Source organism: Solanum pennellii, chromosome 2 (assembly GCF_001406875.1).
Source record: "Solanum pennellii chromosome 2, SPENNV200".
In the NCBI taxonomy this organism is placed as follows: domain Eukaryota; kingdom Viridiplantae; phylum Streptophyta; class Magnoliopsida; order Solanales; family Solanaceae; genus Solanum; species Solanum pennellii.
Genome location: NC_028638.1, coordinates 45453053 through 45477228, shown reverse-complemented (window position 1 = coordinate 45477228; position 24176 = coordinate 45453053). Strand labels below are relative to the sequence as shown.

Genomic DNA, 24176 nt, shown 5'->3' with positions numbered 1-24176 from the left:
AACAGTTATTTGTGCTTCTATTAAGAAAAGTATTTCTTTTTTCAACATTTGCTATTAGTCAAATACACATATTTTTCCCTCTTTTTTCTTAATATTTTAGTCAAATATCTGAATCAAACATTTAAAAATAATATTTTTAACTTATCAGAAAGTTCAATCACTACTCTTAAAGAAGTCAGGTTAACAAAATTCAAGTTCAAATTGAAAGGAATTGTTGATGTATAGTTAATTTCGATAGAAAGCTTGAGTAAGAAAATTGTATTTGTTCATAGTGTCTAATATATAGGCCGCCCAATCTCATAGTTTAGGTACCATATTTGATTTATCACTACTTGAAGAGTCTATATGCATTTCTCTGAATGCCTCTAGTTTTTTAAGATTTTATTTTACTCTACAAAGGGAGATTAAGCAAACAAACTAGTGACGGATGACCTGATTATCCACAAAGTTTAGGTACTTTTTTTCTACAACGAAAGTATGATATGTCAAAAAGTTATAAGAAGAATTTGTAAACAAGTCAAATATCAAAAGGGTCAAACCAAGGCTCCTAATCTTTATGGATCTTGAGAAAATTATAAGCAACCCAAATGGAAAAAAAATATACGTAATGCATAAAAGCCTAACAGTTTTATAATATTTGAAGTCTCTTTAATTTGGAATTTAATTAACACCCGTGGTCACATGTTAATTGTATGCTTATTCACTGACTATTACCAAGAACACCCCACAAGGGTTGTTTCACGTATCATAGAATTTTACCTTCCTTTTTAAATCTTCATTCATAATTTGCATTTTAGATCTATATTGATTTTGATGCAAATCATTAATTGTTTGACGTGGGAGTCAGGGTGCACCATGCCCCATGTTTCCCAGCCCTATATTGGGTTAATAACTTTTAATGGTAATCAAATTTAAAATTTAAAATAAAAGCATCATTAATAAAGTTCATGCAATAAACAAAGGGTGACGTCACGTGGCCAAAAAATTTGATCAGAAATTTTAAAAGTTTATAATATATTTTTTATTTTTAAAATAAATTAATTTTTTTCTTAGTTTTTTTTAATTAAAAGATATTAAAGTTAAAAGAATAAAAATGTTCAAAAAGATAAAATAACATTATGTAAAATACGTTATTTTACTATTCTGATCAGAATTTTCTGGCCAAATTTTGTAACCAAATTTTTTTTTCTATAAACAATAGTACATCTTTAATTAATTTTTTCTTAAAGAATTTATCAGATCAATAGAGATAAATTAATATGAAATCGAAGTGGTATGATTCAACTTTTATTTAACAAGTCACGAGATCATTAATTACAGGGAACAGAAATTATCCTTAATTCAGCGACAAAATTATTATAATTGTACATGAAATACTATTCTACTTATTTATTTTATTTTATTTTTACTTATAGAGAAAAGGGCCTGATATACCTTCAATTTTGTCATTTGGAGCTGATATACCCCTCGTTATAAAAGTGGCACATATATGCCCTTACCGTTATACAAACGGCTCACATATACCCCTACCGTTACAAAATGGCTCACATATACCCTTCATTTAACGGAAGTTAAAAAATTAGTTTTAAATTTATATTTATTACTTTAATTTTTTTTTAAAAAATTATTTAGGGGTATATATGATTCTTCTATCAAAGTTCAAGGTATATTTTAATTTTTTTTATACATAAATTATTTTTTGACTTCTTTTATTATAATTATTTGAATTTCTTATTCTTATTTTGTTTTTTTCTTTCATTCCTTAGTTTAAAAAATAAAAAATTAAACTATTTTTTTCGTGTGTTTGTAATTTAGTTTCGTATTCGAAGAAAAAATTTGGTCATCTATAATAAGTTTTACAAGAATATTAGTGAAACATAAATAAATTTGATTATCAAAATAATAATTATAAATTAGTCATTGAAACAAAAAAAGTCAAAAAAAATATGTTTAACGAGAATTAAATTTACTCATATGGGATTATATTTTTTAGAAAAAAATAATAAAAATTTAGATTAAATTTATTTTTTTTCATTTCCGTTAGAGAAAAAGGGTATATGTGAGTCATTTCTTTACAAGTAGGGATATATATGAGCTACTTTCACAACAAGGAATATATTAACTCTAAATGACAAAATTGAGGGGTATATCAAACCCTTTTCCCTTACTTATAGAAGAGATAGTTACTATAGCTTTCAACATGACTGATTAATAGTCATTTAATTGGCAAGTAAGGATATTTTTATCATTTCCACTTTTCAAAGTGATAAGATTGTAAGAAAAATTGTACTATCAGCCTTATTATTTGGACCTTCTTAACATCTTTAGAAAAAGCCTACACTTTTCTCCTTAATTACACATTATGCCTTCTATCATTGAGTATAGTGGGGTCCATTTAATTTTATTGAGTTTCTATATATTCCATTTTTATATCTCTACATACTCATATTCAATTGTTTAAATTTAGATAGTCAAATAAATTAATAAAATTTTATTATTTAGATTTTATATTCAAAACAATTTATTTACAAACTTATTTTAAATTGTTTAATTTTAAAATAGTTAAATAGTTTGATAAATTTTTATTATTTAGCTTTTATATTAAAAAAAATATTTTTTAATATTATATATATCATTAAATAACTACGTAAGATTATTAATAGTCATATTTATATTTTTAAAGTAAAATTAATAAAATTAAATTTTAAAAAATACACTCCTAATAAATAATTTGTTAAGAAAAACGTCAAAATAAAATTTAAATCAAGTATATATTTATTATCTCGACTTAAATATTCAAATAAGATTTTACCTTTGTGAGGTGTAAATACAACTCACCAATATTTAGTTATTAGAGTTTATATTCTACACACAATTTATCAACATAAAAGAATAAGAAATCGTTAGAGTTTATATTGAATTGCTTTTTATTATTAAAATGACGTTATGAAAAGGAAGGGCAAAAAGAAACTTCTTTCTTTTAAACTATGTGGTATAATTTAACTAAAAATATACTTCTATTATTTGGTTTTTGTGGAGTAATTTTACTAAATATTGATATACTTTTTTTTAATCTTTGAAATATTAGAGAATTTTATTCTGGAACGAAAAAAACTCTATATCCACGTATTTGAGGTCCATAACTATAGGTTCTAACATAGAAGATTTTCATAAATTAAAATCTTTAAAGTTAAAAACTATTTTTAAACATAATAATGTTTTTATTGAAAAATTTGAGAAAATAATGTCATACAAAAAAAAAAAAGGTAACAAATTTAGATTTTTTCAATGAAGGGTTTGACCTTTACTCCCGATAGAAATAATAATAAGGTTGTAAAAACATTAATGCTTATTATAATTCTAAAATATTCTCTCTGTTACTATTTATATGTCAATATTTTTCTTTTGCTTATGTAAATAAAATGTACATGCCGATCTTATAAAACTTGGATCCAACAACTAATATATAATTTTGATATATATATATATATGTGTGTCACACTTGCTATATACTTAATACACATTCTTCATATACGTATCACACTTGGTATGTTTGAGGTGGGAGGGTTGAATATTTATTTATATGTTAAAAGAACTTATAAAAGGGAACATGCAATTTCAAGGGGGTCAAAATAATAGTTGTAGTGGCTTTTATGAGGCACTTGGATGTAATCAATGATTTATCAACCAATTTGAAATGACCATGACAAATTTTCTTAGTCCATAAAATTAAACCAATTTTTTAATTTAAAAAGCTAAAATAAAATTTAGAATATTGTTTAAGTACAATTTAAGTATACGTATTAATTTTAATTTTAATATTAACAAATACAGTATTGATCTTCTCATGTGCACAGGGTTCATTACTACTATCATTCTTGGATGTCACAAAGGGATAGCTTACTACGGTCCAGCTATTGCATCATTATTAATGTCATTAAATTAAATTGACTAGTATTAATTTTGTGTTTAAGAAGATCATAGATTTAAAGTTGGACAAAAAAGAGTGTAAATCGGAACACACGTGTGAGTCTTATGTAGCCTAATTAATTTAGTTTCAGACAATCAAACATAAGCCGAGTTTTATGCTGCCTTAACCAACTTAGTTCCAGCTTTTTCATTAATTATTTCTTCATAATTAATTGAAAGAATATACAGAAAAATACATAAATATTTATTTCCCTAAAAAATTGAAAGTTATTGAGAAAATCTTTAAAAAATGGAGAATAGATAGTTTTGAATCGAAGGAGTTACCAATTTGTTATTTTACTGTGTCACAAAAGAAAGTCGATTACGTCCATTGACGTAATGAGCTTGACTCGTGGGATATCACATGTTGCACCAATTCAATTATCTTTTATTCCTTATTGATATCTAACTTAAAAGTATAGTAATAAATGTTTTCTTACACGCGCAGAATAAATAATTTAAAGGGAAATGAAAATGCTTAACCTCCGTATATTGTATTCTTTTAGTTGTTATTGAAAATTGTCTAGTACGGAAGGGGTGTCAAGGAATTAATTAAGCTAATTACTCTATAGTAAATCTTACTGAAAAGGTATTGAATATGTGATCGATCTACTTAATTAGGGATAAATTAATTACTCATATACTTATAAAATAGATACTACTAAAGATCAGTTATATATATAGAAATAAATCAATAGGAGCTTCAGCAATTAAAGTATATGAGCTGGACCAAGCTAGATTATCGAGTAATAATATATGTGGTAAGCTACATACCAGCTTCTCTGGATTATCCTTAATTCTACCACCTAATATGCTCACTTTATTATTAAGTATTGATTTGGTATTCTCTTAATCATGATACCATTAATTTCAATGTAGGATAAAGGAAAAAATTTATGGTCACCCACAAGGGTGTTTTAAGGCTTATTAGTCCTAATTAATAATTTCTATATAAACACATATATACGTTGTGTAATTAATTATTATTTTTTTAAAAAAAAAATACAACGAAAATAATGTTATGCTTTATTTTTTCCTTATACAATTAGGATTTAAGTTCTGATATAGAGGTTATTTCAAAATATTGTGATAATCACCATAAACGAGTAAATTTCAACCGCGATTCATCCTATAGATATGATTATATTTATTCATTCCTATCTGAATTTATGATGTACGTATTATGTACTTAGTTGGAAAGGAAATTTTTACCATAGAAGCGTGTGGTGGTTGGTCTTTGGAAATTGTTCGATAACCAATAAGAAAAGAGGAAGAAGAGAGTTAGATATAAAACTTTTTTAATTTAATAAAAGTTTGGGAGTGGAATTTGCATTATAAATAGTAGTGCTATGGTCTGGGGTGGCATTTCCACGTTGGATTCCACCAAATAAATTTAGCTATCGACATATATGAATATATAGTCGGAATCAAAATTAATCGTAGCACATGTGCAAGTTTAGTTTGGTGATGCAAATTTAGTTTGGTATGATTATATTGTGTGAAAGACGCTTTAAGATCAAATCAATAAGGTCAAAAATAAACGGCTGATTTAAAGTATTTTAATTTTTTGATTAATATTTGAGTTATTAGATATGTAAATTTTCTATTTGAGCTATCTTACAATGTTTATAGAAAATACTTTAACTATCAGTTGTTCTCTTTTTCTACATGAACAGGGTGTGATTTTTCAAGAAAGTAAAGAGAACAATGGATAGTTGAAACGTGTTTTAATAAATACTGGTGATAGTTCACGTAGAAACTCGCACACCTAATAATTCGTATGCAAAATTTAAAAAAATCGATATACTTTAGATGTGTTTTTAATCGCTGACTCAATAAATAACGCATGAATCTTCTCATGTACGTTCCTCTTCTTCTTTTGGGCTCCTTGGTTGCTCCCCATTTTTTTTTGGGCAACTTTCACATATAGCAAACAAAAAATTCATATTTGTATGCTATAGCAAAGTTTGCATAATTGCGCTCCATAGCAAACATAAAACTGTATAATTTGCTATACATATACAATTGTATAATTCGCTGGCCTAAATTGTATAATTCGCTGGCCTATTTCGCTGCAATTGTATAATTCGCTATCCTATTTCACTGCAATTGTATAATGCACAGTTGTATAATTCGCTGCCTATTTCGCTGCAATATTTTTATAAAATTTGCTTTGCATACGATTGAATCGAATTAAAATGTATGTATATTGCATAATTATAAGTGTATAGCAAGAAGATATATGTTTTTCTCTCGCTTTATACAAAAACAGAAACACAATCTATACACTTCTGTTGTATAAAGTTAGAGAAAATTGTATTTCACTGCAATTGTATAATTCGCAATTGTATAATTCATTGGCCTTTTTCTCTGCAATATTTGTATAAAATTTGCATTTGTCTACAATTGAATTGAAGTAAAATGTTTGTAAATTGTATAATTAAGTGTATAACACGAAGATATATGTTTTTGCATGTGTATATACAATTTTCTCTCGCTTTATACAAAACAGAAACAGAATTTATACACTTCTGTGTATAAAGCGAGAGAGGCGAGCAGAGGGAGAGTAGCGAGCGAGAATGGGAGAGTGGCGAGCGAGATTTTTGGGAGAGAGGCGCCTGGCAAACTTTGGCTAACGTTTGCAATGGAGCCCAATTAAATCAAACCCTAGTTACTCCATTTATTTTAGGTTATTAGTTTGCTATTATATACAATTTTCCTTTTTTTTTTAATACATGGTAGACGAAAAGTAGGTGGTTATATGAGGTGTTCCACCACAAACTATATATCCTACTTTGTTAAAAAGAAAATGTAATTCCTTTATCTTAAATTTTGATGGTGAAGCCCAAGTGTCAAAGAATGACGGCCATTTTATTTCTTGTTTCCTTAATTTGAACCAATATATATACCTAACGTTTGAAAAGCTTAGTGATCAATTATTTTATATAGTGTGTAAATATGTTTGCTTAGTATATAGTGTGTAAATATGTTTGCTTAATATATAGTGTGTAAATATGTTTGCTTAAAAAGTTTTGTCCATTCACAAATAGGAATTTGAAACCTCACAATTCTCTTTTTTTTCTTAATTGACCGCCAGTCCGTGACTTTCGTCGATATGCGACTGTATTAATTTAAGTATTTAACAATTTGTAACTCACATGCATACTTGTATAACTTTTGTAAAATGTAAAAAATAAATGGATGTTGGCTCTTTTGGGACAGTTTGGGAGGTTCGTAAAATACGTTCGAAGCTGTCTTTTTTTTTTGGCCGGTGAAAATCACATCCACGTGAGAGCAGAATATTATACTATGCATATAAAAATTAATAATATTAAAAAAAAAATTTAGAGATATATATTAAAATTTCAAAATTTTGATTAAATTTAAATTGTTTGACTCTCGAAAAATTAAATGTATCACATGTACAAAAAGGTATATTTCTAGTTTGTATGATTCTAACTGGCCCAAGTCAAGTCCTTCCACAGGGAATAGGTGTTTCAATAATGGATTGTAGGGTACAACTTTTTGTAACTTTAGCAATAAGCTATTTAATTAGCAAACAGACCAAAAATACTCTTTGTAGAAGTTGGAATATAACATTGTAATTATTAATAAACAGAGAAGTAGCTGATGGCTAAAGTTAGAAATTTCCTTTTCCCTTTTATGAAAAAATCATGAAAACATTTGATCAATTTTGACGTTAAAACTTTTGTTGTATCATGTTGTGTACGTATTAGTTCAAAAGTTTCATAATTATTTTCCTCTTCATTACTACCTTTAATCATACCCCCTTTTAATTTTCCATTGTTTGTCTCAGCATGACAAAAGGATCTTTGAATATATTTTCAATGGCCCTACTATTCACAACTTCAGTTGTACACATTAATACCCAAAAATACCTATGAGTCGTTGATGTGAGATATGCGGTATAATAATTTTCAAGATAAAATACTTCTGCATTTGGTTGGAGGTAATAGACAATGATGTAATTATTTATTCCACCATTTATGCTTTAATAATGAGATAAATTTTATCATATACATGATAAAATAACTTAACACAAAATAACTTGTTTTTAAATAATTAATTTTGAAATAACTTGTTTCCAACCAAACGAGCCTGACATAATTGTAGAACCAACAAAACGTTGGAGCTGAGCTAATCAAGATGGCGACTTTGGACCGGAGAAACTTTTTTGGCGGAACATTACTTTGTTCATAATTTTTTTAACAAGGTCAAAAATTAAATTAAATACTGATCCTTAAAGAGACTTACCGTGAAAATTTCTGATGAAGTGTACTGGACTGTACACACCTCTATTTAGAAGGATCCAACTACAAAGTGAAAAAGGGCCTATGTAGTTTGTTTTTTTGGACAAGTTACATGTTTGGCCACCCGGCCAAAAATAATTGTATTTAGGGAAAATTAAGCTTATAAATATATACTAGTTAATTAGTTATAGTTTGCTTTAATTATAGTTTATAGCTTACTTTTAGTTATAATTACGCGGCTCATTTTTTTAGTTTTGTATAATTCGCACGTGTATAATTTAGATTTATATGATATAATTTGTATAATTTTTGTATAATTCAAAATTTGTATAACTGTTTACATTTTTTATGTTTGTAATTGTATAAAATCGATATTTTGAGGTTACACAAAAATAATTGAATTTTACAAATGTACCTGATGAATTATACAAACCTCCAAATTATACAAATGAGACAGCTTAAATTGTAGCTACAATCCATAAATATGCAAAGTACAACTATGGAACATAATTAAGTTTATTATAATAACTATACGCAAAAGTTCCCCTTGTATTATTAGCTAATAGATTAAAAAAAATATTTTATGTATATATTACTAATATAATCTTTTTTATATATTTATTGACTACTATTTTTTTGTTGGACAGTTATTTATGTTCGTTTATGAAATAATTGCGACCCTAAATCCTTCGACCAACTAATTTACTAAATATGTTCAAAGTGTATAAAATATGTATACTATACATAAAATATACATACTTATACATAACATATACATTGATATATTTTGTTCATGTTGATAAACTAGGCAGCTGAACAATATTGTATTCGTAATTTTCCCTCATTTCAATTTAAGCGAACTTCTTTCAAGCCCAAGAAAGTGAAGAAACCCGAGGACCCATAACTAACTAACAACCTGTAATATGAATTTACAATCTATCCATCTTTAGCTTGTAATTACATTAATCTCTTAAAAAGTAACACAAATTAAATATATAATATATAATTCGGATATATTAAAAACTAGCTTAGATACATTAAAAACTAGCTCAGTTACATTATAAAATAAATTGAATATATAATATGTAGCTCAGAACATTAAATACTGATTCGAATTACACTAGATGCATTACATCATTCAATACTCACAAGTCACAATCACCCTCCATTTAAGAAATGTGCATACACAAATTAAAGAGTGTGTAATATAATAGGGTAACAAACTATTTACATATAGTCATCAGGCCACTGAAGGGCAGTAGAATACAGCATGAAATTTCCAAATCCAAATCAACCACTATTTGATGATAATGAAAACATCAATATACATACAAGCAGTTGAATGATACTAATAAAATGGCGCTAATCGTCATCAGAACAATAAGGTTGAAGAATCGAAGCAAGAAACACGTTGCCTCTTGTTCGGATAGGCTGAATATTCTGGAAATGCAGAAACTTTATCCAGTACAGAACTAAACGCCTGTCGAACAGAGGCTAAGAAAATTTCTCGAGCCTGAATAGTGGCACATCCTCCTCCATGGATCAAATTCGTGAAGAGAAACACGTTCTTCACTCGACTTCCTAAAGTTGATATTTCTGACTTCACTAAATTGACATGAAGAGAATTGATAGTTTGCTTTAAATCTGATAAAAGATGAGTCCTGTATTCACAACAAACGGATGCCCTGTAAAGACACGTCCCATCTATTGCATTTTCAGCAATTAGTTCAACTTTTATTTCATCAGAGTCCAATGGTATGAAGAACCTTTCACTAACATGAGTTGCTGTTTCCTTCAATTGTTTCACTTGACGTACTACTTCAGCTAACAATGCTGCTTTGTCCATCTGAAGTAAAAGTCATAACCATTAGTTAGAGCTCAATCAAAGTAAAGTATTGACATGACATCAAAATGAAAGTCTGTTTCAATTGAGTCTGATGTGTATAATCACGAACGTGACATATTTAATGGACACACTTGCAAAAAAAATTCTAAAAATTGAAGCCAGAAGTGTCTAGATGAAATATACTGATAAATTTAAGGGGTTGTTCATGTATTCCGCAGAATAGTCCTTTCTAGAAAAGTAGGTCATGGCAGATGACATGAAAATGACTATCTTAATAAAAAATTAAGTGTTTTAGGTCAAATGATTAACTCATAGTTGTTAAGGTCATGTTGTCAGTTTTTGGACCAAAGTGCTAACTGCAATAATATTACTAATAAATTGGGGAACAAACTCAAAAGGTGATCAAAGAGACACAGTCCTAACTACTTTTGCTAATAATATAACTAATTAATTGAACAAATCAAAACGTGTTAGCATAGATAAACAGGTTTAGCCTTTATCAAATGAATAAAAATTTCAATCAGCCGACAAACCGCCAAAGAGTTTACTTTGTTGATCAATTTTTTAGTATAAATTTTATATCTATAGTGTTTCCATCGATACAAATTACTCCAAGAACTAGCAATTCCTAATTATGATCTATGAGGGAGTCAATATTCACCTTGATGTTTTAGATTTAAATTTCTGGCACTATTTTTATTTTTCGAATCCATGAAAATCAAGGATCTCCAATTGATTATGAAAGGACCACATCAAAACAATACATGTTCAATTCTACATAGAAGTATAGCCTCCCTGAATTCCTTCTATCAGAACAAAGGGGGGAATAAACAGAAGAAGAAAATGAAATAAGAACTATCAGAGGCACATAATGGAAACAAGTTGGACAGTTAGACACCGTAAAACAGCGGCGGATACAGAATTTTTAATATACATAAAAAAAAAAGAATTTAACTAGCAAAAAAAACCCTTCCGTCCCTCTACTTCCACCATGACTAGGAATGCATTGTCAACTTAGATCTAGTGACCCCTGAATCACAGATCAAAAGGCGAGATTTACAGAGATTCTTCATTAATCTAGCAGCCAAAAACAGACTCAGCCTCAAAATGTATGCACTCATAATGAAAATTCATTTCTTAATTTTCTTTATCTGTGAGAGTTAGGCAATACAACCAGGTTTGTTTCAAATCAAACTTAGGTAAAAACTTGTGCAAGTAAGTGACACAAAACTGACCTAACAACAATAATGCAAGTTGCAAATTGCAATAGTACTGACATTTCTACATATGTTTTCAGATTCAATACCAATATAGATCATAACATGGAACAGCATAATTAATAGTATACAATTGACGCACCAGACATGTAATCTAAAAATTGAATTATGTACTATCATTCTTTAATCATCAGGAATGTAGAGAACTAACTTACTTTATCAGAAGATGGCACAAGATTCCTGAGTGTAGACAAATGAGCATTGATCCTCTGCCTTCTTCGCCTCTCTGCCTCGCTATGGCTCTTCAATGCAGCAATTGTTTTCCCCTCTGATTTTCCAATTCTTTTCTCCACCCTTCCACTAGCCTTCACTAATTCACCTTTCTCACTATCCAACACCAAACTTTGAACAACCCCTTTTGCCTCATTCTCACAAAACTCACCTAAATTCCTACAGTTCATTCTAACAAATTGATGCACACGAATACAATAAGTCCTTTTCTTGTATATTATTGTATATGGATGGTATATGTAACAATATCTCACATTTCAAACAAGACTCAACAAACCATAAGTTATTAAAACGAAGATTTTTAGTCACTAGGATTCAACAACAAATTTGATAGTACCATCTAAGGTTCAGCTCCAGGAGGGCGAGTTGTCGGAGCAAACCAAAAAGAGATCATTCGAGGGATAATCTTGAAAATTGAGAAAATCTTGGCAGCAGATAGAGTGTTAATTGTGATAGTTGAGAACATAACTGCCATAGAAGATGTAAACTAAAAAGATTTAAAAAAAAAATATTTGAACTTTAAACAAATTATGGGGAAAACAAAAATTAGCAAGAAAACATCCACATTTTCTTTCTAATGGTCAGCATCTCGATGAATATGAAGTTGACTCTGTTGAGCAAATCGATGAATATAAAGAGCAAACAAATCGAAACCCCAGAAATAAACAAACAAAGATTTTGTGTGTTGTTGAAAAGGACAAAATGGACACAAGACTTTTTGATCTTCTTGGTTTTGAAGATGCTAAAAAAGAAAATGTTATGGCGTATGGTGTTTAGTGTAGGAGTTGATATAAATAGAGAATTGAAAATTTGCCAATTCAAGCAAAAAATGATTAAAGAAATATGTATTTTTGTTGTGTAAATAAAAGACAATGTATACTTCAATTAAAAAATGAATGCAAGTGCGTATGTGGAGAAATTCAAATAAGTTGAACAAACAATGAAATATGTAAAATATTAGATAAAGGCATGAATGCTACATATTCATGATTTTAAAATGCTGCCCTTGTCATTTTACCTTCAATAAAATATGATTTTTTTGTGTTTGATATCTGCTTTGAGGTCTGACTAATTTGATTCGTATCAGAAAATTCACAATAGGTTAAATCACTCTCTATCAAGGACAACTATATAATCAGGATTCAAATTTAAAACATTTAACTAAGAAAGAATGAGTATTTATCGAATTCCTATAATTTTTGATGATATCCTTATTGAATATAGTATATTTATATTATATAAAAGAAGCAAACTTGTGCAGTGTTTCTACGAAATGATGAAAGGTTATAACGTCCATTGATTGATTCTAATATAACCCCGGCCTAGGGTCCAAAAAGGGTGTTATAGTATTGTTTTTGAGAATCAAAATAGTGTGGTTCTTTAAATATTTTAAATATATTTTTCCTCACTTTTTGTAAAAGAAAATATAATAGAAATTGTGAAAAGATCAATTATTATATGTACTCGATTTTGAGAATGAAATTTGACAAATTGTCAAGTGCTGATCCTAAGCGATAAGCAAATCATATTATAATAACACAAGAGGAAAGATCAAAACTGAAAACTACAAACTATATGAAATACGAATTCAAAATAAAATATATGTAATAAATTGATTCGAGTGAGAGACAGATTTAAAATTAGATGGTCGTAAACTAAAGGATCAGCACCCATCCCTAGTCTCTTTCCCACTGTCAAGTCTTAGACGTCATCTCCAAATGATCAGTCTATAACCTCACTTATAAGTTATTAAGGTTATTGGCCAAACAATATTTATTAAAGTTTAGCATATTTCAGTTTTAATTGATAGATAAAACTTTGATTAGCGCGCTAGCAATTGACCGGTCACCGAAGTAGTTGAAATTTGCAATAATAGAGGTTGAATATTGCAATGCATTATTATTTTATTCCCTACCTCAAGTGGTTAATATTTAAAAGTATATTCAGAATAAATTCGAAATCGAAAACCACATGAAACATTAGCTATCATAAAAGTTTTAATACAAACATTATTAATATATTCATACTTTATTTGAGGCTGAGAACCTTTTATCTCTCAACATATGTATCATTACATTATTATTTTTTTTATTAAAACCCCTAAATAAAAAAAAGAGTCAAAACTTAAAAAATCTTTTTTTTTAAAAGTCAAATTTGAAATATTCTTGTTTTAGAATCTCAAACTCCATTGATTGATTGACTTTTAAAAAGTTGACAAGAAGTTAAGACACCATAACACTATCATAAATAAATAATTAAACTTGAAGTCATTATTAGGTGGTTAAAATAATTGTACTCAAATTAGCTGCTGAAAAATGGCTGGTGTAACCGTTTTCTGAAAGAGAAATATTGGTAGACTTATACTTTTCAGTTAGGTTTTAAAAGGTGTTCATATTCTATTCATCCATGACGTGGCATTTGATGCTTATAAAGTTAACAAAAAAGAAAGTTTGGACTAAACCAAATCAGAAATAACTAAAGTTAGTTCACTCAATTTATTAATAAGAAAATAATTAATTTCTGATTATATAAGTGAACACATATTCAAACCAAAATAAAATTGTTGAGCGAATACTTATTCGGATCGGAGGAAATAACTAATTATCATGATGAAACAGAGTTGATTGTTACCAATATTATTTAGATAGTACTATAGTTAATTAGTTATGGTTATATATTATTTAGTTATATTGAAGCTCTGACTAAATTTTGAATCACTCACTACATGACCTTTTTAGGGTAATGCTTTCAACATGATCTTTTTATATTCAAAGACTGGTCAAAAATGAAATATTCTTATCACAACCCTATGTTAGCAAATTGTGTTATGTTTAATTAACTGGAAATTGCTTAGGAGATTAGATAGGAACTTTTTTTTGGTATTGATGTATATATATAATAATAATACTTGTGAGATTTGCGCTTAATAATATATCAATCAATATTTACTAGTCATAAGAAACACGTACTCTTATTGGGACATTATTAATTTCATACAGAACGCACGTCATATATTATTGTTGCAAGGGAAAGCCGGTGATAAGTCAAATCAAATTTAAACCATATAACCATTATAATATTACTTATTTCACATGATGCACATACAATACAATTAAATAGAAGCTGGCACCTTTTTAGTGCTACAATAACGTAACTATGGACAGTTCAATAAGAGTCTACTTCAAACCCACAAACGTATTCACATATGTTTTTCGGGGAAATCTGAATAACTCAGTTGATTGGCTACGCAAATCTTCACCTTGTTCCTGAAAATTCATAATCCCTCCCCTATCCCAAACCCAAAAAAAACAAAGTATTCACATATGTTGATGGTTGAAAAATACTAGTAATAAAAATCTAAGGATAATTAATTTCGTTTAGGCAGTGGGATAAGAAGCCTTCATGGCAAGTCCACAAAGGCCTTTCTTATCATCAATATCTCTTTTCATGTGTGCATATCCATTTTCACCCCATTTACTTCCCCATGAATTCTTTATAATCCAATATTTTGTACCATCACTTGCAGCACCATATCCCACTGCTGTAACAGCATGGTTAAGCCAAGTACTGCATGATCCACTAAATACACCACTTGAATAAAACTGGAAATCGAAGCTACTCCCATCGATTGCCACCGACACGGGTTGATTAGCCACAGCTTGCAAAAGGGCCTTCTCGTTGTTGGCCGGTACATCTTCATATCCTGTAGTAATTAATTAACGACAAGTGTTAAATGAGCGAGCTGAATTATATTTTTTTTCAAAAAAAATTTTATAGGCTAAATGTGTACCTGTAATTTTGGCTACTGAAAGAGCTGATTTTTTCTTGTTGCAGACACCATCTGCTGCCTGGTATGGATAATTTGCTTCAGTAGTAAGGCCCTTATTTTTTATGATGAATTGAAAGGCAGTATCCAAGAGTCCTCCGGTGCAACCTAGGTCCTCGCCTTCGACATCACAATCTACAAGCTCTTGCTCTGATAAAGGGATTAATTTTCCTGTTTTCAGTTGGTGTAGCCCTTCCATAGCTGCTACTGCAGAAAATGCCCAACAGCATCCTGTATGTTTCCATACCACCAAACAAAAAAAATAATAAATGAAAGAAAGAAAAAGTGTGTGTGTTTTGAAAGAGCACAAGCTACCTTTTTGAAAATTTCCTTAAATTATGACACAGTCACACATAAAAATGGAAATTTGTCCCCTTCTTTTTGTTTTGTTTTGTTTTGTTGACTCTATGATCATATTAATTGATGTATAATTTATTTAATAAATTCAAAATGACTAATTCATGTTTAGGATAGAACCAGAAAAATAAATTTGTCTTTTTTTTTTTTATATATATATACGAAATGACAAGTTGCAAGTATAAGGACGAGAGGAGTTTGTAAGTATCTAAACTTCTTTAATTTGATGGAAAATTATATTGTTTATACCTGATTAAAATTATTTATATGTATATATAGTGACTTACTTATATTTTGAATCACTTATTAAAAATTCTAACTATGTGAATATTTATTTTAATCAAAATAGTGAATAAGTAAAAATAAACGAAAAAATAATAATAATAAAGAAGTAGGGGAAAATTTTTGACTAACCACATTCCATTTGGTCCTTGATAGGGGTAACAGCTCCTTTCCTTCTCCAATCCATAATAGGCGGTACGTCTGTCATATTAGCGTACCTAAAATGTGTTTTTGGCTTTGAGGAGGACATAATCTTAGGGTGTGATGAACTCTTGTAACCGGTATGTAACACACGAAACTCTTCGTTTGTGAGATCAGCAAATTTATTAACGCCAAGTTTGTACCCTTTATCTTCTCCTGCATTAAAAGTTTCTATACGTTCTACGTTTTCTTTAAAAATCTTAAAACGCATTTCTTTCTCTTTCAAATCGTTGTAAATTTTATCATGATGGGCAATCCATTGCTCATGCCTAACTCGCATGGTTGTCTCATTGTTAATCGGACGTGATGAAGCTAATTGAGAACTCCAAAGTCCAAAAACTATAAAGAACAAAGCTAAGCAAATGTATTTGCTAGGATTTGTAAATATGGTCATTATGGAACAACTAGTTATTTTATTATGAGATTAAGGAAAATGTTTTTTTTTTTTTTTGGATGAATGTTAAAGCATGCTTGGCCAAAGGTATTTATAGGCAAGAAATTCCTACAAGTTGAATCTCCTGTTGTTGTTGCATAGATAAAGTCATACTATTTTAGATTTCTTGTACAATTTTCTAACTCATTAGGTGTTGGACCAAACTTTTAAGAGATCATAAGTTTTTTGGGAAATAACAAAGAATAATAATTTTTAAGTTAAGAAAAAATAGATATTTTTCAAATATAGTTTTTTAATATCTATTTTTTCGAAAAGTAGTATTGAGAAAATATACTTAAAAAAACTTTTTATAAGTTTGGTTTAATACTAATTGCTACTCAAAAGTGATTTTCAAATTGATTAGTCAAACATAGATTATTTCTCACCAAAAAAATATTTAATGAAAAATTGTTCTCAAATAAATCAATTTTAGAAGTTTGGCCAAACAAATTAATTGCTAGTCACTTTTAGATGGAACTAGATCAGTTATCGTGCTCGACGGCTGTTTTTTTAATTTTTTTATTTTCTCTTAATAATAGTTTGTTAAGAAATCTTTATTATCTTCTGCTTGCGGTACCAAAACAGCTTAAAAAAACTTTTAAACGTGTGTCACTCATCATATCATATTTAGCAACTGTACATATGTTTTTGTGTGTGAATCTTCAAATATACTAGTAAAGGTGATAAATTGATCCATAGATAATTATTTTGCTAACTCCAAACTTATCTCATGAAACATCGACTTGGAATTACTAGTTGTTGGTCTAAAATGACTTAAAAATACTCCTAACATGATATTATGTCTTCTTCAAAAGGGCCGCATTATACCATTAAGAGTATTCATCACTTTGTAGGTAACTTCTTTCTCGCTTTTCTATGTGACTTGTACAAATTATACTTCTTTCTTTCATTAGTCACATTCTCTAGCTATTTCTATCACATGACTACAAGTGGTAATTAAAATTTTTGAATTTTGGTTATTAGGAAATAACACTAAAAATATGGAAAATCATCATGATTTCTATTCAAGTGGATTGATCTAATCCATACTTCCTTCTGTTTATTTTTATTTGTCATGTTTTCTTTTTAAAAATTTGATATGACTTATTTTTAAAGTTAAATTAAATTAATTATATTAATTTGATATTTTAAACAAAATATTTAAATATACAAAAATTATACAAAAAGTACTATATATTATAATTTTTTTGCATATCAATAAGATGAAAAACAAATAATAAAATATTAATCAAAATCTTTATAATTAACTCTAAAGCAAAAAAATTATAACAATTAAAAATAAACAGAAAATATAATATTTTATGGTATAAGTGGACTATAGTATACGAAACCATCACCGCATGCAACTCATTATGAAAGAGTTTTGACTTGAATGATTGATATATACACATGCCTAGCTAAAGGCTAAACTACTAATAATATTGTGTTTCACATTTCATGCATATATATATATATAAAGATGTTGACTAGGTAGGGATGTTTGACACGGAAATCTAACTTCATGCTCAGTATAATTTTAGCATTAGTTACTAACAAAATGATCTCATTATTTAGCCACTATTATTTTAAACAAGAAAAGAACTTGAAGCGGATGAAATGGATCGGCGATCGGGGATGGATTGAACGGGTGGTTTTCTAAAAGAATCTAGTAATTAAAATTTGGAGCGAGTGATTTTATTTTGAGTTTGTTACACGTCTCTCTGGAAATAATATATTTGAACTGAAAATATTAACGGAAGAGTAATATTTAAAATCAAAATACTATATTTAAGCAAATTATGGTAATAAAAGGATATATTTAGCCCTATTCTGATCCGTTTTTAAATGGAAGGTTCAAATTTACAACAAAATATTATATAGGACTAAAAGGTTAACCGATGGATGACATATTTGGTCCTAATCTATTAAAAATTATAATGAACCTGCCCTTTAATTACTTCCTGGCTTATAACTCTAAAAATGAAGTTCTCGTACTCAAGGAGGATTTTCATACGTTACAATTTCTTTCACATGAGGATCTCTTGGTTGAGCTTTGAGTGATAATTGTGAACTGAATATATCCATGAACACAAATCATGACAAAATATAAAACATTTCATTCTTCTTTTTCTGGAATAGAATAGTTCTCTAATTATAAGAATCTATTGGTCAGCAAAATTGAATAATTAACTTTACGAAAAAATCCAAATAACAACAAAAAAAAAATAAATCCTTATCATGGAATCCGTGTAATGATGATACTCTTTAAAAGTAAAAGGAATCTATTTCATAGAAGCAAAACATATACTATCAACACGTACGAAAAGTGTAGACCCCAAAAATTTGGAAGTAAAAAGGAATCTATTTTATGCATCAAACAAAATTTGGGTCACGTTAATTTGTGGGATCGCTCGATTTATTGTATATTTTATATATAAGTATGAAGCATAATCTCTTACTCTATTGTGCTATTAGCCACAAGTTAACAGAAAAATGATAATGATATAAGTGATTTGAACGGAATCTTTTAAATTTTATTTATTTTTACAATAACTTTTGAATTTTGTGATTATAAAAATGTATATAATATATTTAAATTATTTTTTAAATTTCGTAGATATATCAATTATTAAGGTGAACTAAATATTGAATAAAGAACTTGCAAAGTATAGAAATTTAATATTTGTTCTAAAAATGGATTAGAAAAGAGAAGTCACACAGTTTAATTGAATATTAAGTTAAAAAAAAAGAGAGAATTTTCTTCTGAATAGTAATAAATAAGATAAGAAAGCATAATGTTTTGTTCAGGAGACATGATGACGTACTCTCTATTCTAATGTCATTAGAAAATGGCGGCCATTTCGTTTTCATATAATGCTTAATAAATTAAAGGCAGGACTAATCACTGATCTAATTAATTTGTACTTATAATGACTTTAATGTCTTATACCTATTAATAATTGTAAATAGATGGTTATAAATGCTTCAAATGTTATTTCATCACCTGTCAATTAGCATCTAAGGACTTTCTTAATTAGAAGCAACTGATTAGCAAAAGCAAGCATCCTTATCAGTCACTTTAAACAAAATTGATAAACTTGAATTGGATTTGAAATTATATATTGATCATGCAAAGATTAGTTGCATCATCAGTGTTTTAACCTTTTGATGATTGGTTGTTTACGATTCCAATTTCTATGAGTAGGCTAGAATTATGTTCATGGTATGAATTTATTTGTATCATAATTAAATTTATAAATAGACTGATTGAGTAAATATTTTTACAGTATAAATGTTAAGTACGTGTAAAACTTACTGGCCACGAGCATGAACACTACTTCAATAATTATTTAGCTTTATTTTTTAATATACTACCTTTTTTCTCCCTCTGATTTGGGGTATAATATCAATTTTTTACGATTTAATCAAGCGCATTATTTACCTATGTAAGTGTTGATAATATTATACAATTTTTTAAAAAAGAATATATAAAATAAGTAGTTCACTTGCTCCATTTTTTGACTATAAATTCACCCTTCCGAATGAAGAATTATTAGTATATTACAAATTGTTGTCAATTTAATATATTATCAATGTCTTGTTCTTGAGAAAGAGAGAAATATATACATAAACTTCATACATAAGTGACTAAACTTCATTCATGCATGTGATCTCTTAATTTTAAATAAAATTTGTATTTTCAGACACAAATGTTTTCAACTTTAATTCCTCGTGTCTAAAGTTATGATTTTACGCCATGATATATTAATAGAAATCCCAAATTTGGCTATTTTCTGCATTTCACCTATTGGGGAATTAGGATAGCAGGATTGGACATGGGCTTGTAAGCCCAAAACCGTTTGGAGACCCTAAGCCCAAATGATATTGGATTTATAAGCCCAAACCCTAAACCCAATCGATTTCGGACTTATAAGCCCAAACCCTAAACCCAATCGATTTCGGACTTGACTAAACCCAAACCTTCAAATACCGATTTACTCCTCCATGCCTACAAACTCGTTCTTTTTCCGACGGAAATCCTCGCACTTCTTTTACTTCTGCAAAAAAAAAAAAAAAACGCACTTCTCTCTTCTGCAAAGAATAAATTGTAAGTTATTATCTCTTTCCCCTTCTGATCTTTATGTTTCTTCGTTAAATTCATGTAAAGAAAAATCTAAAATTAGTCTTTTCCATGTCTGGAGAATAATTTGTTTGTATAATAATTGTAGTGCCCTATTGTAATCTGTTTCTCTGTAAAGTTTTGTTATCTATCCATGCACATGATTCTATGTTATTGTGATTTATAGACAGTTTTATATACTTTAATTAATGAAAAGGGATTAAAGTCTAGTTTAGCATATTGTGATATCCAATTTTGGTCGGTTCTTTTGATCTATTGATATAGTGCTCTAGTATTTACTTTTTCCTCTTAATGCGTATCAGCAGTTGAAGGGTGTGAGACTTGTATGTCAGTGTAAGAATGAGTCTTAAGATTTAGAGAACATCTACCTTTTAGAGAAAAGTATGAATTGTTGAGTATTGGAATGGAAAAACTCCAAATAGTGTGGAACATATATAGAAGTTTCGTATAATTGTTTCTAACTACTTGGGACATTTGGAATTGAGATATGTCATTTGAGGTAGCGATACTCCTATCTGGTGGAAGGGAAAAAATCTGAATAGTGCAGAATATATATATAGAAGATTCATATAGTTTACTCTAACTATTTGGGTCCTTTGGGATTGAGATTTGAGGTAGTTGTTTGATTGATTGATTGCAAGTCCTATCTAGTTTCATTCTGTTGTGTGGTTCTGCAATCAGGGGCAATTGTGGATCTTAAGGGTGAATTTCGGTTCACGTGAATCCATGGCTACCCCTTCAAACTAGGTATATTTGTATGCATAATTCTCATACCCATGGTCTGAGAGGTGCACTAGTCAGATTGAACTATTTTGTTTCCGCAAGGAGGAGGGATGAAAATCCACCTATTCTTGTTCCTATAGCTTTTCTTTTACTTTTACCTTTCTTTTCTTTCTTTCCTTTGTTTACCATTGCCAACTACAACCTAATTACATATCTGCTACTAATTATTGTTTGCTCACTAAATTATTCTCAATGTATATCATAATAGTAGTGGTGCGGGAAAACTTACGGGCATACGGTGTTTATACCTACCAAACCATAATACTAGTGGTGCGGGAAAACTTACGGGCATACGGTGTTTATACCTACCAAACCATAATAGTAGTGGTGCGGGAAAACTTACGGGCATACGGTGTTTATACCTACCAAACCATAATGGTAGTAGTGCGGGAAAACTTATGGGCATACGGTGTTTATACCTACCAAACCAATATACTGACACATGTCTTCTCACACATGATTATAACTAAATTATAAATAATTAATATGTATTGTTACTTTAATGTATCACTTAACTATGATTAATTGATATAGTTAAGTGTATACACCGACTGTGGGTTAATTTGAACCCTAGTTGTGCAACCATCTTCATGAAATTCTAGATCCGCCTCTGATCAGGTACCAGGTTGTAATCACAGAACCTGATATTTAATAATTGGATGATGGTTTATTGGTATATTGCACATATGCCCTCCCAGCATCTCTGTTATTGAATTAACGGCTTTTGTCACTAGTTGTAATGTGCAGTTTTTTAAATAAAGTTGCAATTATACGTAGTACCGTAACATGGATATTCATTTGCAATCCTAAGGTCATAGAGTTGTTTGTGAGCATGATTTTAATCTCAAAGTTTCTCTATGGTGAGTTAATGTTACAAGAAGCAAATTGTTCTAGTTCTGATTGAGGAATTAGATCTTTTTATGATATGCTATTTTTATTTTTGTGGCATTTTTGCTTATTGTTTAAAATTTGTCCAACCCTACTTTATTGTGTTAATTATGTCTTGAATTATTCTCTTGTTTATTTTAGGAGACTATAATTCCCTATTAGTTTAGGAGACTCTTTTGTCCTAATAGATTTGGAAAAGGAAATATTGTCCTTATAGGATTGAAAAAACTTCTCCTTATAGGTTTGAGACTAGTTGGGATCTATATATAGGGTATGTACTTGGGGATTCTAAAGCTTTGTAAAACTTGTTTTTCTTTCAACTCTCTACTTTTGCTGGGAGGAATAGACCTAGCCGAACCTCATTAAATCCGTGTGTTATTCTTCTTTTCTACTTTCTTTGTTTGTGATTGTGTGCTAGCTAACCCACGATATTTCCGCAACATATTGCATTCACCTTTACCATATTAATTTGACGGTACGGCTTTCTGTTATAGCTTCATTTTATATGTACATACCTGTAATTGCTTTATGTCATTTGAGGTTGCTGACTGGTAACAACTTCTGTGCTGAAAAGTGATTTGTGAAATGTTAGATAATGGGGGTGAAGTGAGCATCAACCATATAGAATTATTCAAGGCATCGATATGTTGCACTATATCTGTCATGGTCTTTAAAGATTCTTGGTTAACTTGTTATACAGGCATTTTCATGGGTTTCACAAAATGGGCTACATGTCTTGTCACATTTCATGAGTCTATGTAGTAAATCATGGTTATTCTTACACATGCATATTTTTTAGATAGTTTCTCCTTGTGATGAATATGCATGGTAGCTCTGCAATATTCTTCTCTTATACTGTGATTTCCATTGGTTGTAAACAGATAAACTGACCTAGTACCATGGAAGCAGCTAATAACTCTGATGTTAGTATTGATAGTTCTCAAGAAGCCTCTATTGATAGTATTGATCCAAAACCTCAAGTTATATACCGCTGCAAGAAATGCCGAAGGATAGTGGCATCAGAAGAGCAAGTTGTTCCACATGAACCTGGTGAAGGCCAAAAATGTTTCAAGTGGAAAAAGAGAAGCGACAATCCCTACAACGAGCCACCTCAATGCACCTCTATTTTTGTTGAGCCCATGAAATGGATGCAAGTTGGTTAGTCTCATTCCTAACTGTTCTTTTATTCCTATACAAAATTGCCTTCTATACTTTCAAATTACTAATGTCACTCATTCTCATCTAACAGTTGAAGATGGTTGTGTCCAAGATAAGCTTCAGTGCCTGGGTTGCAAAGCTAGGCTTGGTTACTTCAATTGGGCAGGCATGCAGTGCAACTGTGGAGCATGGATTAACCCTGCATTTCAGCTGCACAAGAGTCGACTAGATGAGTGTCATCTTTAAATGTTTTCTGTTTATTAGTTATGTAAATCAGTTAAGAACTAACAGTCCTCCTACCTGTGACTCTTTTTTATTGGTGGAGTATTTGATGTAAAGTTGATCACAAGCAATTATAGTTTTCATGGAGTTGCTGTCAATATCGTTTGTCTCTTCAAATATGTTTTTCTGTCAAATGTGCTCACTGCTCTATGTCATTTGGTGAAGAGAGTTCAGGAAGAAGAATCATGCATTAACTTCAATAGAACAAAAACTGCAACACAAATAATAATG

General features: G+C 29.3%; 3 protein-coding genes across 3 annotated transcripts; 1 reads left to right on the top strand and 2 right to left on the bottom strand.

Moving 5' to 3' along the window:
* Positions 1-9342: 9342 nt before the first annotated feature.
* LOC107010576 (transcription factor bHLH30-like) lies at positions 9343-12372 on the bottom strand. Its single transcript, XM_015209858.2, has 2 exons — positions 11519-12372; positions 9343-10086 (listed from the first exon to the last, which is right to left on the bottom strand). The coding sequence occupies exons 1-2, from the start codon at positions 11762-11764 to the stop codon at positions 9613-9615; spliced, it is 720 nt and encodes a 239-aa protein (XP_015065344.1). The 5' UTR covers positions 11765-12372; the 3' UTR covers positions 9343-9612.
* A 2266-nt stretch (positions 12373-14638) lies between these two features.
* Positions 14639-16723, bottom strand: LOC107010506 (senescence-specific cysteine protease SAG39-like). The gene is made up of 3 exons (XM_015209791.2): positions 16192-16723; positions 15385-15651; positions 14639-15297 (listed from the first exon to the last, which is right to left on the bottom strand). The coding sequence occupies exons 1-3, from the start codon at positions 16652-16654 to the stop codon at positions 14972-14974; spliced, it is 1056 nt and encodes a 351-aa protein (XP_015065277.1). The 5' UTR covers positions 16655-16723; the 3' UTR covers positions 14639-14971.
* A 3971-nt stretch (positions 16724-20694) lies between these two features.
* Positions 20695-24043, top strand: LOC107009526 (probable inactive dual specificity protein phosphatase-like At4g18593). Its single transcript, XM_015208870.2, has 3 exons — positions 20695-20801; positions 23387-23663; positions 23755-24043. Exons 2-3 carry the CDS (start codon positions 23405-23407, stop codon positions 23907-23909), a joined length of 414 nt encoding a protein of 137 aa, XP_015064356.1. The 5' UTR covers positions 20695-20801; positions 23387-23404; the 3' UTR covers positions 23910-24043.
* The last annotated feature ends 133 nt before the right edge of the window (positions 24044-24176 follow it).

Bases quoted from the DNA above. Each gene is read 5' to 3' on its own strand.
- LOC107010576 (XM_015209858.2), bottom strand. From the start codon at position 11,764: ATGAACTGTAGGAATTTAGGTGAGTTTTGTGAGAATGAGGCAAAAGGG. The intron at 10,087-11,518 runs GTAAGTTAGTTC...CTTTTACTTCAG, and splicing joins TTGTGCCATCTTCTGATAAA to ATGGACAAAGCAGCATTGTT.
- LOC107010506 (XM_015209791.2), bottom strand. From the start codon at position 16,654: ATGACCATATTTACAAATCCTAGCAAATACATTTGCTTAGCTTTGTTC. The intron at 15,652-16,191 runs GTTAGTCAAAAA...GGAAACATACAG, and splicing joins CAAGGACCAAATGGAATGTG to GATGCTGTTGGGCATTTTCT. The intron at 15,298-15,384 runs GTACACATTTAG...TAATTACTACAG, and splicing joins TTCAGTAGCCAAAATTACAG to GATATGAAGATGTACCGGCC.
- LOC107009526 (XM_015208870.2), top strand. From the start codon at position 23,405: ATGGAAGCAGCTAATAACTCTGATGTTAGTATTGATAGTTCTCAAGAA. The intron at 23,664-23,754 runs GTTAGTCTCATT...CTCATCTAACAG, and splicing joins CATGAAATGGATGCAAGTTG to TTGAAGATGGTTGTGTCCAA.